General features: G+C 33.5%; 1 protein-coding gene across 1 annotated transcript; it reads left to right on the forward strand.

Moving 5' to 3' along the window:
• The first annotated feature begins 9,137 nt into the window (after positions 1–9,137).
• LOC140818473 (probable polyamine oxidase 5) lies at positions 9,138–11,098 on the forward strand. Its single transcript, XM_073178432.1, has one exon. It carries the CDS (start codon positions 9,287–9,289, stop codon positions 10,904–10,906), a length of 1,620 nt encoding a protein of 539 aa, XP_073034533.1. The 5' UTR covers positions 9,138–9,286; the 3' UTR covers positions 10,907–11,098.
• Positions 11,099–18,331: the final 7,233 nt, after the last annotated feature.

Raw genomic sequence — 18,331 nt, forward strand, 5'->3', positions numbered from 1 at the left:
ACCGTGTTGAGCACAAAACTCAGCAAATGGTAATTCATATTCACCTCCACCCACGATCACTTCTTAGCACCTTAATTTTCTTGCTAAGTTGGTTTACAACTTTACTCTTATATTGGATAAATTTGTCAATAGCTTCATCCTTAATTTTAAGAAGATACACATAACAATATTTCGTGTTATCGTCAACAAAAGTAATGAAGTATTTATTTCCACCACGAGTTTGTACATCTTTTAAATCACATATATCACTGTGAATTAGATCAATTGGTTCACTATTTCATTCAATTGTTCGAAAAGATGATCTCGTTAGTTTTGCCAACACAAGTATCACATTTGTGTAGTTTATCAATTTGGAATGCAAGAATACTTTTCATGTTAATTAGTCTATGAATTATATCATAATTAACGTGTCCAAGTCTACCATGCCACAAACAAGAAGACTCAGGAAAGTAAGCAAAAGTATTAACTTTATTCATCACGAGCTTAATAGACATTACATTGAGTTCGAATAACTCATTACAAACATAATCTTTGCCAACAAACATTCCAATTTTCGACAAAACAGCCTTATCTTACTCAAAGACAACGCGGAAACCATGCTCGTTAAGAAGCGACCCGGACACCAAGTTCTTGCCGATGTCAGGTACATACAACACATTGTTCAAAGTCAGTTCTTTTTCAGATGTCATCTTTAGAACAACTTTTCCTTGACCCTTGATCTCAGAAGTAGCGGAATTTCCCATGAATAGCTTTTCCCCATTCACATATTCCTCAAGAGTAGCAAACATATCCTTGTCCAGGCAAACATGTCGAGTGGCACCAGTGTCGATTCACCACTCCCTTGGGTTTGAACCCACCAGATTAACTTCAGATATTACAACACAAAGATTCATGTTAGAAACCTCTTGAGATAAGTTATCCACCACATTCACCTCTCAGTTTCTCTTTGACTTCTTGCATTCATATGCCTTGTGACCCATGCCATCACAGTTATAGCATTTTCTTGAGAACTTCTTCTTTGAAATGCCTCCTTTTGGTCCAATGTTCAACCTTTTGTTGGAGGAGGAAAAAGTTCTCTTTTTCGAGCTTTGACCATACTTGACAACATTTCCCTTAGCAACAACAGGAGAGAACAATCGTCTTTCCGAACTCCTGTTTTCTTCTTCGATGCGAAGTCGAACAATGAGCTCTTCAACATTCATCTCCTTGCGCTTGTGCTTCAAGTAATTTTTGAAATCCTTCCAAGCTGGTGGCAGTTTCTCAACAATAGCAGCCACTTGGAATGATTCGCTCAAAATCATCCCCTCACCGTGAATCTCGTGAAGAATCACTTGGAGCTCTTGAACTTGGCAGATAATTGGCTTTGAATCCACCATTTTAAAGTCCAGAAAGCGTCCAACAAGAAACTTCTTGGCTCCGGCATTCTCGGTTTTGTACTTTCTGTCAAGGGATTCCCATAGCTCTTTCTCCGTTTTCTTTTCGCAAAACACGTTGTAGAGCGAATCGGCCAATCCGTTTAGCACATAGTTTCGGCATAAGAAATCAGAATGATTCCATGCCTCCACAGCACTAACAAATTCAACATCTCCCCCACCCTCCTCGAGTTAAGGAGCATCCTCAGATAGGAATATGGCCAGGTTCAGCATTGTCAAGTAGAACAACATCTTCTGCTGCCACTTTTTGAAGTCCACACCAGTGAACTTTTTAGGCTTTTCACCGTGACTGACTAGGACAGCAACCGCAGCAGCACTTGAGGTAACATGAGGGACAACTTGAGCCACAGTGGAGACAACATAACCAGTTTCCCTTTGCACGTTGGTTTCAGTAGACATATCTGAAACAAACCACGTAATGAGTAATCTTTTTTAAGTTTGTTAGAATAATTGCTAACAACAGTAGCGTAGAAACGAACTTGTAGAGATAAAGCAATAACCGAAACAAGTGTGATGTTTACAGTATGACTATTGTGTAAAAGAAAGCAAAACCAAACCGAGGCCTGTAGTGTATACAATTTCCTTAAAACAGATTCGCCTTCTCCGGTATGTGCTTTGAGGTTTCCGTGGACGTCTGTTTCCCAGGATACAACAGAACAACTAGCAGTGACTTAGCACGAGACACTACTACGGCGAACTGAAAACGTATCTTTACTTTATCACCGAGATTTAACGGAGGCCAAATGAAAATATAATAATATAAAATGCAAGAGAGTGCTTGAAAGAGATAAAATTTTCATATGTTTGAAATGAGGAAATGAATACATTATTTATAAGCCTCAAAATGCACACTAAGAGTCATGTAAAATTAATTAATTCAATTAATCTTCTCATTAACTCAAGAATATGGAGAGCTAAAACTCTTCAATTAACTCAAGAATATGGAGAGCCAAAAGACACTCCCACATTCATGAGACATAATTTTTTATCCGATCTCTAAAGTTGATTAAAATTTCCAACAACTGTCTTGGTCGAGCTACATAGATATAATCATATGTTAATAATAGAATTATTTTTGGCTGGTGAATAATTTGAGTTCAAAATAATAATAATAATTAATTTAAGTGAACGTGGAAATTAGGTTGAAACGTAAGGTGGAACCATTTTTTTTCATTTTGTAGAGTTTAAAATTATTTCAAAATAAAAATTAGCAAATGCTACCTATTTGTATTCCTTTCAGTCAAGAAAGATATGTATCTATGTCCTAAATATATTAGTTGTATTTTATTTTTCGGTTGTCTCAAATATACAGTCCAATTTTACATTTAGTAACATGTTTTTACTAATAAATAACTATTAACCAAATCTTGGAAGTCGAACAACAATTTCTTGATTTAATTGAGTAAGAATAAAATCCTAATTTTGTTTATAAATTTTGTTTTTTAATGATTTTTTTCATCTGAATAAAAAATTTATAAATATATTGATACTCATGGAAATTTAAGGTCCGATTCCAGCAAGTGTCACTAGTCCAGACGCAGGTTTTGGAATTGTCCTGAGCCTGAAATCACGAATAAGACCGTTAAAAGAGGGTTATGAGGGTGTCCTGGCTTAACCCCTCCGACGCTCAAGTTAGAAACTGAGGATATGAATCAAGAGCAGCTAGAGGTGCTATTGAAAAATAATATAGTGAATATTTAACTGAACATTCAAACCTGTTATTTATAAGAGAATATCTGGTACCTTGATGGACTTGTCTTCCATTTGAGCTAGGAATGGGCCAAGAGTAGTGAGCCTATCCATGAGGTATCATATATGATTAATTGTCTCAAGTTCCAACCCTTTTTACCTCTCGAGTAAATATATCTAGCATGTATATAATTTTCCTAGATGTTAAATGCTCGAGATCCCATAGATAACTATTCATCACGATCTTCCATACGATTTTTTGTGGGTAAAAACACAAAAATTGAAGCTATCAAGGTAGAGGGAAATAGATTGGGTGCTCAAGAAAATTTGGGACACTATACAAGGAATTAAAATATTTTAAAAAAAATATTGTAATCAATATTAAGTATTTGGAGAAATCAAGGATTAATTTTACTTGTTCTTGATCAAGTCTTGATAATGATGCATCAACTTAAGTCATATATCTAATGCAAAATTAATTAGGATGCTTTGGAGAATCCAAACCACTAATAATAATTTAAATTTTTATAATTTATGCAATGCTATCATAAGTGTTTTCATAACCAAAACGGACCGGCCTGTTCAACCGAAAATCAGTGACGGATCCGGTCCTAAACTCCATAAAAACGGTTTTAAAGGTCAAAATCGATCAGCTCGGTTATGAGCGGCTTCAATTGGTTGAAACTATTTTATTAAATTTTTTTGAAAATTTAATTTTTTAACGCTTAAATTTTGTGTTATATATATATATATATATATATATATATATACACACACACATGATTATTCGAAGTTCGAACTTCGTTAAAATTATTATTTTATTAATAATATAACTTATTTAATTTATTGTTTTTATAAAAAAATATGTATAATTATAAATGATATTTTTAGTATATGTATATAGTTATTTAGGTTTTAAACTTTGATAACTATTTTTTTTTATATATTTATATACATCTTACATATATATGTTTAAATAAATATATATTATTTATAATTTATATACATATTTAAAATCTATATAATTTAAAATATATTTTTTATGATATTATATTTTACCTACAAAGAACTTAACTTTTTATTCCGAATAAAACAAACAAATACCAACCATTGCATGGAAGAGATCGATATTCGATTAGGTAGAAACAATATTATATTTAATTAAGTGAAATAGATTTTTCTTTACTCAAGCCCTTCGTTAGCACTTGCTGAATTAGCTATCGGATTCATTTAGTGGACATAGATATTTCCAATAAGAACGATATTTTACGTTATTATTGATTTTTATGTCCAAAAATTATCATGCATTGCATTATCATGTTCGCAAAAATTTGTGTGAGACGGTCTCACGTGTTGTATTTTGTGAGACGGATATCTTATTTGGGTCATCCATGAAAAAGTATTACTTTTATGCTAAAAATATTACTTTTTATTGTGAATATCGATAAGGTTTACGCGTCTCACAGATAAAGATTCATCAGACCGTCTCATAAGAGACCTACTCTATCAAGTTAATTTTGCACGCTATTAGTTTTTGTTATGTCACCAATTCGAACATTTTGTTCTCTAATACGGTAACACGCTCAATCCGCATTTAAACACTTGTTTGTATATTTATTAGTATTTCACTCGTACGATGCATAAGATATTATTTTATGTAATTAGTTATCAAAAATAAAAGAAAAACACTTCACTGAATTATAAAAGTCATACCATTTGTGAGATCATGTAAATGAGATATTGATGTTCGTAACATTTTCTTAATTGAAATATGTAAACTACATAATTAGATATTATGACTTCAAATCAAATTTAATAGTTAAGAAATTTAAAACATACGACATTTAAAATAAATATACCCAAATATATATGAAATATTTTGACTAAAAATATAAGTAATTGAAATAATAAAGTTAAATTGAAGTTTACCAACAATATTATTTGACAACATAAATGTTTCAATGTCGTTTAAGACAAAACTAATAATTGATATTTAATATAGCATTATTTAAATACATTAAGTAAGATAATATCTTTTTTTATTCTAATTATCAATGTATAATTCTACAAATTGGATTTTTTTTTTGTCTAGAGTTAAGTGTTAATATATATATATATATATATATATATATATATATATATATATATAAACACACACACGCACGTGTATACTCTGACTTAAGTTGTAATTCGATAGATGTATTTAAACATAAATTCAAAAACAATCAAAATTTCACATTAGAAATATATAAAAAAAATCACGAGTTTATAATATAAAACATAATTCCATTGGTATAAATCATTTTGGGTAAAGTCTAAAAACAAATCCATGAAAGCTTAATTCTAAAGTGTATAATATCAAATCATTGTGGCGATATGCGAGTTCTATTGCACAACAAAGGTATCAGAGTCACACTCTAGATCGAGTCATATGGATAGAATCCTCGGATACTTAAACGAGTGAGGTGTAGACTTCTAGTAACATCTATTGGTTGCTTCAGAAAAGAAGATTATGATTTTGCAAGATATATTTGATATTTCACAATCGATCACCTCTTTGGCAATGGGGACACGTTTCATATTCATTGAGTCCATAATTTCTCCAATAACAATAGCATGGATTAATCAAAAATTGTTAATTGTCCCACATCGGTTGGTTAAATAACTTGGGAGCTGTATATATGGGCTTGGACAATCCTCCCTCCTTGAGCTAGCTTTTGGGGTTGAGTTAGGTCTAAGTTTCAATCTTTACATGGCATCATAACCCGGGTTCCACTGTTATGTGTTGGACTGTCTATAATTAGGCCACTCGTTCTGCCCATAATTGGGTCATTTGTAAACTCCACGCTCGAGATGTTCGTTCCTGGGCGTGAGAGTGGTGTATTAATTGTCCCACATCGGTTGGTTAAATAACATGGGAGTTGTATATATGGACTTGGACAATCTTCTCTCCTTGAGCTAGCTTTTGGGGTTGAGTTAGATCCAAGTTCCAATCTTTACAAAAATTTTAACCCCCATGGGTTTTTTTTTTTTTTAAAAAATTAAATTTAGGTATAAAAGTGAATGATTTGAATGGGGACTTTGATGTATTTATTATTAAATATTCAGTATTTCACCCTTATAACAACAGGTGACATTGTTTAATAAAGATACAAAGAATAAAGTGTTGCATGAATTTACCACATAAAGTTTAAAGAATAGTAGGCTCCATGGTGAAAGAATATCAAGATTACATTAATAGATAAGATTTTCGTAGCATCAAGTTATTTTAGGATTTAATTATGCCTTTTAAAAACATTTTAAATCAATATACTATGCTTAAAATATCTTCACTGCCTTCTATGAAGATTTACATAAAGGATCAGCTTTTGATTATTATTATTATTATTATTATTATTATTATTATTATTATTAAAGAATGAAGATTTAATCAATAACACTGATTTGAGAGAGATTGAACTTGATAAAATATATGCATGTAATCGATGGAGACTTGCAAAATAATTGAAAGTGGGTCTCATGTGAGGTCGTCTCACAGATCTTAATCTGTGAAACGGGTCAACCCTACCCATATTCACAACAAAAAGTAGTATTCTTAGCATAAAAAGTAATATTTTTTATAGATGACCCAAATAAGAGACATGTCTCACAAATATGACCCGTGAGACCGTCTCACACAAGTTTTTGCCAATAATTGATGCCATGTAGTTGTAACCAGTGTTTAAATTATCACAAAAAAATTCATGAGACAGACTTGCAAAATAATTGGTGTCATGTAGTTGTAACCAGTATTTAAATTATCACAAAAAAATTTGTGAGACAGTCTCACGAGTCAATTTTGTGAGACAAGTCTCCTATTTGGTGATTTATGCCAAAAATATTACTTTTTATACCAAAAAATTTACTTACTATTGTAAGTGTTGACATAGTTGACCTGTTATTCGTAGGACCGTCACACAAAAAACCTACTAATTAAATTATAATTTATTGTCATTAAAAATTAATTCAAGATTAATGCGTACACATAAACCAACTCTCACACGAGTCCTCAGCGGTTCATTCAAAGATAAATATATCAAATAGCACTAGATATATGTTTAAATTATATTTTTCATGTTCCATAGTAAAATATGTTATCGGAACGAGTCGATTTACTGGAAAAGATTACATATTATTTCAAGAAAAAAAATTAAGAAGAATATTATGTATAAAATTAAGCATATGTAGGGCAGATGTAATGATACACCCTTCAAAAGAATATGTTTGAACGAATCTATTGGAGAAGAGAATCTGAAAATAGACCCTATACAAGTTTGACAGGTTGCACTGCTATGGATTCAGTCAGAATTTTAAAAGTTAATTCCAATGTTGCGAAAAGATGGTCTGATTCTCAATACTCCAATATAAAATTTATGTGAGACGATCTCATAGATCGTATTTTATAAGACGGATCTCTTATTTGAGTTATTCATAAAAAAATAATATTTTTTATGCTAAGAGTATTACTTTTTATTGTGAATATCGGTAAGGTTGACCCGTCTCACAGATAAAGATTCGTGAATCATCTCCAAGAAACCTACTCAAAAAAAAAAAAATTATCTTAAGAGATAACTTTCAAATATAATTTTCTTGGTTAATCGGTTTCAAAGGTATTTGTAACTGGTTTATTCATAAGAAAATTACAATTTTTGTTTCATGTCGAGAATAACTCGTTGAGAGAACTCATTGATTTTCTTTTCCATGTTCTATGTATGTTTGCTTCTTCTTTTCTAAACATTGATAGGCCTAAACATTGATAGGCAAGCATAGACTAAATTTAAGAAACTAGGTTCACCTTATTTTCACAATCATACTCATCCATGTATTTATGGAGATCTTGATCTACTTTCCTCTTTTTTTTTTTATTGTGTTTTTTATATACAAGAACGGCACGTTTAACCGCATGTTGTGTTAGGTTAATTCTCAACATATCTCAACACCATCAAATAACATAATCATTACATTTTAATGGAAGTTGACATCATGTGTTGATGTTCTATGACTGATACTTCACCATGTCGTAACAGAGAAATATTTTTCCATGCGTAGGATAGAAAAATCCGTCACGTCTTCAAATATATAAGAATTTAAAAGAAAAGTAATTGTTTAAAATATAAAATAGGGAATATAACATTCATGACTAGACAATTGGTATAGATCAAGTTGTTGAAATCTTGTGTGTGTGTTTAGGAAGGGTAACTGGTATTGATTGGAGGGATGATTGAGTAATGAGAACCATTCAGTATGTTCAGTTTGGTGGGCCGTCGTTCACTCATTCACATGTGAGGTTGGTGGAGGGCTTCATCAAACCTTATATATATTTTTTTAAAAAATTATTACATTTAAAATAAGATAAAAAGATAGTACATTTTAAAAAAAATTACTTCATTTAAATCAGATAAAAAGATAGTACATGTATAACTACACTGAACATCAGCACAAGGCAATAAATACAACTTATGTTACCGAGATAATCAATGATCTATACTAATGCATCAATCGAACTAGGAATACATCGAAATATGGTGATTTTAATCTTTCTAATTATATCTTCCGTGTCTGCCTTCTCATTTTCAAATATTGCTCCACCGAGACACATAAATGCGCTTGATGAATAAAACTAAACATCACGAATGCCATTAGAATTCTTGCTACTCTAAATATGTTGTAAAATTTGTCACACGGTGAATACAAATATTTTTTTATGATATCTGCGTTTGGATTTATGGATTTGATTATCATATTTATCACAGAAAAACTTGTAAATTGAAAAGAGTGAAGATTGTAACGACGCGAAAATCGAGATAAATGAGATTGATGGATTTTCTTTTTCCTACAAAATTATGTATTAAAGAGTGGTAAGTGAAGTGAAGTGTTCAAGAAAAGTAGTGCCATGTCTTTATTAGATAAATAAAATTTAAAAAAGAAAAAGAAAAAGAAAAGGGAATTAAAGAAAAAGCTCAACTAGGCAAACACTTGACCTAAGTAAAGCTTTATATATCCTCTCCAGTAACTCATCATCGCCTCACAAAAAATCACACAAATTTCAGTTCACTCTCCACAGAATCTCTCTCATTATTGAAACTGTGATCGGTGTGATCAAACCATACAAAAAGAACACAAAAATGGTGAGCAAAAAGCCTAGAATAGTGATAATTGGTGCAGGAATGGCAGGCCTAGCAGCTGCTAACAAGTTCTACACAACTGCAAACTCGAAGCAGCTTTTCGAGCTTTCAGTAGTGGAGGGTGGTGCCAGAATCGGCGGAAGAATCAACACTTCGAATTTCTGCGGTGACAGGATTGAGGAAGGGGCTACCTGGATCCATGGAGTTGGAGGCAGCCCGATTTATGAAATCGCGCAAGAAGAAGGTTTACTTCACTCTCAGGAGCCGTGGGAGTGCATGGATGTGATTCTTGAAGATCCCGTCACTATTGCAGAAGGTGGGTATGAGCTCAACAAATCTCTCGTCGAGCCCATTTCGGGTTTTTTCAAGAATTTGATGGATTTCGTTCAGGGGAAACCCGTGGACGAAGATTCTGTTCGGGTTTGTTGCGAAGTGTTGAAGCGTTGTAAACTTGGGTCTGAGAATCTGAGTGTGGGTTCTTTTCTGAGGCATGGTCTTGAATATTACTGGGGGCTTCTGAAGGATCAGAAGGGTGTTAATGGAGTTGGGAATTGGAGCAGAAAATCGCTTGAAGAATCCATTTTTCGTATGCACGAGGGGATACAGAGAACTTATACATCCGCGGGGGATTTGCGCAATCTTGATTATGTTGCGGAGAAAGAGTATGTAATGTTTCCAGGGGACGAGATTACTATAGCTAAAGGTTACTCTAGTGTGCTCGAATCTTTAGCTTCCGTGTTGCCAGTTGGAATGATTCAGTTGAACCGCAAAGTTACGAAAATCGAGTGGCGATCTGCTCATAGCGAGAAAGAGCTTCTGCGCATGGAAAATGGCCTCGAAAACAGACCGGTGAAGCTGCATTTTTGCGATGGGTCGATCGTTCTGGCCGATCATGTTATTGTCACAGTTTCACTTGGTGTTCTTAAACATGGGATTTGTCAAGATTCTGATTTGTTTAATCCGCCATTGCCTAGTCCAAAGGCTAGAGCCATTTCGAAGCTCGGGTATGGAGTTGTGAACAAGGTGTTCTTGGAACTCAGCCCCTCTTCAAATTATGATCAAGAGACCAATAATCCAACAAAATTCCCCTTCTTGGAAATGGTGTTCCACCCCCCGGATTCCGAGTTAAGGAACCCAAAGATTCCTCAATGGATCAGAAAAACATCCTTCATATCTCCAATTTACAACAATTCAAAGGTCCTTTTGTCATGGTTTGCCGGAGAAGAGGCTCTCGCACTCGAATCCCTCACCGACGACCAAATCCTCGACGGGTTCTCCACAACCATTTCGAACTTTTTACCAACAAAATCCCAATCCCAAAAGAACACGAATCCTAATCCCAACCATTTCAATTATTCAAAAGTTCTAAGAACTCAATGGGGCACAAATCCACTCTTCTTGGGATCATACAGTTATGTAGCGGTCGGATCAAGTATAGATGACATAGATACATTGGCTGAGCCATTGCCCCAAATCACCAATCTTGAATCTCCACCATTGCAAATCCTATTTGCTGGAGAGGCCACACACAGAACACATTACTCAACCACTCATGGGGCTTACTATAGTGGGCTAAGGGAAGCCAACAGGCTTCTTGAGCACTATAATTGTGTTGTATGAAATATTACTTTGTTGCTGCTGCATTATTAGAGCTGATTCAATCTGGTTGCTACAATTGATTTTGGCAAAGATCCAAGCATGATATATAGTATTTTGTCTGTGTTTTTGCTCTAGTGAAAAGGAGAGATCGATGGGGACATGAAATTCAAGAAACTTCATTTTCATGTTCATTAATTAAATGGTTTTTTTCGATATGAGGATTCATTGTAGCGTCTTGATCATCTCGAAAACAAGCAAAGTTGACTCGTGATTGAATTTTTTTTTTACTGAAAAATATGATGATAATAATATTTAAACAAATACTAATAAAGAAGCATAGGATCTCATTTGTATCACTTGGAGTTACTCTACCAGCTTCGGAGCCTGGACAGGATCCGCAAAACCCGGCCACCTCCTAGTAGTCTGTATTGATCTTCATTAATTCTGCTGGCACTGCTGGCTGGCGAGTCTAATTCTACTCTCTATTTTTATTGTCTTTGGGTTCCTCAATTCTCCATGGTGAAAGTTTCAGGGAGGTATTTTTTAATGCAGAATTAGCGTGTGGGGCCGATGTTTTCCATGCACGTTAACACCACTATTTTGTCGTAAATGTATATATTATATTATCAAGATTTATAAATCCAAGAGTTTATATTATATGAGGATAAGTTTTTTGAGACGATATCTTTTTTAGATTTACACCATATCATTGTGTCATCTTTGAGAGTCGACATAGTGAAATGAGCAATCTAGAAAAAGATTATTATCGGATCATTGTCGATTAAAAAATTATAAATAGACTGGATTAAAGTACATTATAAATGTACTTAATAATGAAAATTGAGTGAAAGATGTCTATAGCAGATACCAGCTGATGTCGACTTCTCAAGAGATCGACAATCTTACTAATGTCCCACAACATATATTAAATTAATAAAGAGTGACTGATAAATCCAAGAGGTTAACTCATAAATCTAAGATGTTATACCACCAAATACGCAAGTCTTTGAGGATGATAAATATCTTGAGTTTATAACCTAACAAATTCTATTACGAAGACGAGATCTAGAGTTCAAGATCCCGTAATTTCTTTTCAACATATAAAAAACTAATGACATGTGAGACTGACACAAACATTAAGGTAGATGTCAAGCAAATTAACTTTTTGTCCATGACATGTTTTAGGAATTTTTTGTAAAATATTACTTCGTAAATTAATTATATACACACTTGTTAAGCAAATTTTATCCTCCATGAAGATCCTCAGTTTGGGTTGATGAATGTGCCAGCATCCTGCATGGTTCTAATGAACAAGGTGTTCAAGTCATTCTTTGACACATTTATAGTGGTGTTCATCGATGACATCTTTATCTATTACGAGAAAGGCCATGAAGAGCACCTCCACCTTGCTTTTTGGACATTAACGGAGTAAGAGCTCTATTCCAAGTTCAGAATGCGAATTATGGCTGAGGAGTATCTTTCTTATGTCACGTTGTCTCGGAATTAAGAGTATTAGTGGATCCAATTAGGTAGAAGTGATTCTAACTAGATTGGATGAGACCTAAGAATGTGACCGAATTTAGCAGCTTTCTTAGATTAGCATGCTATTACCAAAAGTTCATCGATGTGAAAAGAGCTTTCAATTATTAAAAAAGAAACTTGCATATACATCAGTGTTGGTATTGCCTATTTAGAACAAGGATTTTACCATCTACAACCACACATCAAAGAAAAATCTCAGATGCTTACTCGTACAAGAAGGAAGAGTCATTGCTTACACATTAGTGTGATGTCGTCGTGCCACCAAACTTAAATGCTTACTCTTTAAATAAAACTAGTGTAATGGTGAGCATGGTCGAATCCATAGGGAACGGAGGATAATTTCTTTCGAGGAAAAATAAATAACAAGGGGGTTTTATTGATAAGAACAAAATAAAATATTAAAACTAAAATTAGAAAGCAATAAAAAATAGTAAATCTAAACGAGAATTAAATTACCAAACTCTGATTCAAGGAGATTTTCAGTATTCAATTATGTCACTATTCATCGACTAACATATTATTTATTCATGCAGTTACAAGTAATTAACCTTAGAATTATAAGGATAGCTGCTAAAATCTTTGTGTTTTCCTAATTTAATTGACCAAACTCAACATCCAGTCAAAAATTATCAATAATTAAATGGGCATGATAGTGTTCCATATTAATTAAAGATAGCTTTAGATTTGTGAAAACAGTTAATCCTGAAATCTTACAACCGAGATAGCTGCAATTGACAAAAATCCAGTTTTGTTAATTTATTTAGATTAAACATTCTATGATAGTACAACACACCTAATCTATCGCTACTCATATACCAATCGTTCATGATAATTACGGATCATTGAATTCATGGATAGCAGTAGAAAATTATATATCGAATTAAATTGTCAGATTAATTGAGATACAACTTTCATAGAATTAAATTATAAATCGACAAATACTTGGAATAACAAGAATATTAAATCTAAGAACGAATACCTCACAGTGATAAATTAAACAGTAAAAATATCCCTTGAATAAAAAATAAAACTTAGCCTAGAGTTGTGGAGAAAATCGGAGAGAAAATCCTTGACCTCTTTTCTCCTTGTTCTTCACGTGAGTTGTGGTGATTGGGGAGAAATTGATTGTGCCGCCTTATGTAGAACGTGTATATTGTGTAGTTATTGGGCCAAGGAGAGGAGCCCATTAATACAAATCATAACCCTTAAAAATCATATCAAAGATATGATAGAGTTTTTTTGGAATAAAACTCTATCTTATCTTTATTTCTCTCAATAAGAATAAATATCTCTTCAATTATTTTTCACAAATCAAATACCATAATTAGGAGTCTTAAATATGATATTGTCTTTGCAGTTTTCGGACTTCATATTTAGTTATGCCGGCAGCTGAAGAATAGTCACAAAGCGTGGACACGCCTTGTTCCAGGACCTCTTCTGGTTTGATCATTCTCTTTCAAAACTCTATCTTGAAACTTCAAATGTGATAAACATCACCTTTTTAACTCAAATTTGCTCCAAGACCGTAAAAGTTCCTCCTACAATAAAATTACACAAAAAAAATGTATCAATTAAACATATCGGAGGTTGGAATAATGGGAAATATGAAAATAAAAATACTAACTATTACGAGCCTATCACACATCAAGATATCTGAAGTTGCATGAGCAAAAATGCCCTACTCACGATCTCGAGTTAGCAGCAATGGTCTTTGCTTTGGAAATTTATAGACACTAACTCTATGGTGCGAACTGTGAAATCTGGACAGACCATCCTAGCTGTACAAGCATGTATAAGGATTTGAAAGAAAGTTTATGGTGTAGCGGAATGAAAGAAAATTTCAGTGAGTTTGTCTCTAAATTCCAGGTATGCCAACAGGTGAAATCTGAGTACCAATGACCGAGAAGATTATTTCAACCTCTAGAAATCCCATATGGAAATGAGAATATAATGGATTTCATAATAAGTTTGCCAAAGTCAAAACAGAGTCACGAAGGGATGGATAATCATAAATAGACTCCCAAAATATGCGCACTTGTCACCCGTCCACATTAATTTCGATCTTGAAAAAATGGATACTCTAAACATGTATAACATTTTGCTGCTACATTAAGTTCCACGAAGCATCTTGTCAGATAGAGATCCAAAATTTGTGTCACGTTTTTGGAAAAGCTTTCAAGAAATCTTGAAAATGAAAATTACTCTTAGTACCACTTATCACTCTCAAATTGATGGCCAAACAGAGAGCGATTCAAACCCTAGAGGATACGCTAAGGTCCTGTGCCATAGACTTCAATAGTAATTGGAGCGAAAATTTACCATTGATAGAGTTTGTTTACAATAACAATTATTACAACAGTATGGGAATGTCTCAATAAAGCCCTGTATGGACGGAAGTTTCGATCACCACTGTATTGGGACGAAATAGGGGAGAGAGACATAACTAGATTAGAACTAATCCAAGCGAAAGTGGACAAAGTGGTTATCATCAAAGACAGACTCAAAGCTGCACAAGATTGGCAAAGATTTTGGCCGATCTGAACAAAAGACCAGCAAAGTTTTCCGTTGGTGAAAAGAATTATATAAAGTCACCAATGAAAGGAGTCATTCAATTCAGTAAAACTGGAGAAATGATTCCTCAATACATAGGACCATTCGAAATTCTGGAGACAGTGGTCACATTGGCTTGTAGACTAACATTGCCACCAGATATGTCAAAGATTAACAATGTCTTCCACGTGTATCAGTTAAGGAAATACATCCTGGACTCAAGCCATGTTCTAGAAATTGAACTGCTCATGATCGAAGGTTACACGGGAGAAGAGCTGAAATATGAATATGTCCTAATATGGATTGTAGACACCAAAGTCTAAGTACTTAAACACACCATTACATACATCAAGGTGAAATAGTCTAACCACACCAAACGAAAGGCTATATGGAAGTTGGAAGAGAAAATGTGGAAGAAATTTCCATACCTTTTTTAAGATAATGTAAACTCATGTTAGAGAACGAAACTTCCAATAAGGAAGAAGGAATGTATAGCCCGTGATATTTGGCTGCAATCCCATTAAATTAGTACATGCATGCCACATTAATAGCTTGTTAAGCCTATATTTTGGCCCTTTTAAGGCAACTCCGGACAAGAAATTCAGCCACCACCATGAAAGAATGAAAGGAATTTTACTATGATTTAATATTTAATTACCATTACAAGGATGGGCTAATCAAGGGTAGATAGGGCAACACAAGCCATCGAGACTTCTTATAAATATCCAAGGACCCTCCACCCAAAAATCACACCATTATGAAGCAAGAAATGCTGAAAATTTATAGAGCCACCTTATGAAAAAGTTCAAAGTTTTGATCAAAGTGTTGATGTAGTCATCGAAGTGTTGTCCATGTTTGGAAAATTATTTACATCGCTCCAATGCATAGAATTCAATCTTCACCGTTCGGAATACACTATCGTATGTTCTGAATAGCATATCCAAAATTATGCCAAATCCAACTGTTATGTTTTTGTATAGAGCTTTCACAATAAAATTGCTCACATTCTATACGTGAATAACATAATTATTGTTTTTCATCCGTAAACATGTCAAAACAACTTCCAAACCCGATTTCGACCATTCGTATTTGACTTACTTGTGGATGCACTATACAAGTTTAAGTTCGATCCAACAATTAAACAAGTCGCAAAGGATTCTGTAAAACGGATAATTTTTCGATCGAAGTGCCGCTGCATTTTCGTAGTGTCTTTTGAGTGATCTTTCTTTGGTTTTCGAATTTTTCAGTCAATTCAAAGGTAAGTTGGATTGTTTTAAAACTATAATGTTTATGGCTTAGTTCATTTTTGAAAGTTTTGATCGAGCATGATTCATCTTCTTCCCCTTCTTGTGGTACGACACCATATGTTTTGGCACTGTGAGGATTCAACCGAATATGAGTCAAAATCATAACATACAATAAATTTATGACCCTTGCATGATGAGATTGTAAATGTAACATGGACTCGTCCCATTAGAGGAATATAAATTAGGGATTAATATCAGTAAGCCGTGGAAAGTTGAAGAATATCAACATCTAAGCCAATTTTATGTTTATGTTTATGGTCATGATATATTTTATACGAACTATGTTATGTATGATATGTTGTGTTCGAAGATCATGTGTATTTGTTATGTATGTGCTCAAACTACCTCACTTGCTAAGAAGGATCATATCACTCATTCCTTACTCTGTCTTCCTAGATAAGTTTGAAGATTAAATAGAAGAAAAACAACAACAAGACTAGTTTTGAGGTTGGTAACCTAGAGGAATCGAGAAATCCATTTAGTTTTTTTTTTTTTTTTTTAGGTTTTATTTAATTCAAGTTAAGACACTTGTGTTTTTAAAAAATTTTACATTGCAACAACAATGTTGATTATGATTTATAAACTAGTTGTTTCTAGACTTTGATATATGAGGCTTGTTATTTTCAAATGTGTGGTTGATAAATAAAGTCGATGTCGTGACAGTAAATTAGGGCGATTTTTTTTTACTGTGTCCCTGGATCCATCACTCGCATATTTGTGTGGATGTATTGTAAATTTTCTCAAGTGCCTTGAGAATCTTTAATAAAGTGTAAGAGGTATGTTTTGGATAAAAGAGTCCAAGCAATTACATATGGATGTATTATGGAACTTTGAAGCATATATCTCAATATTGGATTCATTATTGGGCTTGAGAAGTCGTTAATGCTCCAATATTTGGTTGAGACATGTTGATTAAAACAATCATGTTGCATGCCATTTATTGCTTAACTTTTTTGCACCTACTATCAACTTTCATTTTTTTCTAAGAGGCAATAGCATGTTGTTGCCAAGAGATTTTTATGTGTTCAATCCAAGAGTAAAGGCAATAGTTCCGATATTGGTGCGATGTACGAAAACCAAACCAAGACAAACCATGTGTTTCGAAGATCTTGTTTTTACGGACTAAATCGTATCACAAGACTTGATTATTGATACAAAACGCTAACACAAACGTAGAAAGGTCTAGTGGTTAATTCTATAGTTAGTATAGAAGCCTATATTAAATTTTGGATACTCAGGTTGTAAGGTGATGTAATTATTACAAGGTCGTCGGACTGGCTTCAATTAAAACATGATACTTGATATTATTAATATTGTGGGGACCCGAACTTAATTCAATTCTTAATCACCTTCTGGGAATAATTAATCAATTATAATAAACATGGTCTAATTTTTTTTTAAATACGAGAGTACGCAGCATATGAAATAAGTCTTATCTCATTTACAAGATCACTAATCAGATCTAAGTACAAGTCCTGTACAACAAGAAATCATAATAACTACTGTTTCTTCACTACATCTCAGGTGATATAACAGATATACTCCTAAGTCCGGATCTCCACGGTAACTGTCTTCTCTCATCTTCTTCTTGACCCTGATCCAGCCCTATCTGTTGTCATGCACACATACAAAACAAGACAACAGTCGGATAACTCCGGTGAGAATAAATCCCAGTATAAACAATGTACACATGCAATCATATAAAACATATATAAAAGCATATAATAAATATTCATAACATGTATCAAATCAGAAACATAAATCAATACCAAGCAATGAATCACACTCAGACTCAGACTCGACTCAAACAACACGTCGTCTCAGACTCGACTCAACTCTAACCTAGGGATCCCGATGTTTGGATAATGATAAATATACCGAATCTCAGTCGATAGGAATGAATCAATCCCTAAACGGCATCGATATAATTTTATATATCCAATGTCTGGGCGAAACAACCGCAGAATTGACGAATCAGTCAAGAATTAAGCAAATCAGCCAATAACTAGACGAATCAGCCAGTAATTAAGCGAATCAGCCAAAGTTT

This window comes from Primulina eburnea, chromosome 17 (assembly GCF_022965805.1).
Source record: "Primulina eburnea isolate SZY01 chromosome 17, ASM2296580v1, whole genome shotgun sequence".
Classification (NCBI taxonomy): domain Eukaryota; kingdom Viridiplantae; phylum Streptophyta; class Magnoliopsida; order Lamiales; family Gesneriaceae; genus Primulina; species Primulina eburnea.

Bases quoted from the DNA above. Each gene is read 5' to 3' on its own strand.
- LOC140818473 (XM_073178432.1), top strand. From the start codon at position 9,287: ATGGTGAGCAAAAAGCCTAGAATAGTGATAATTGGTGCAGGAATGGCA.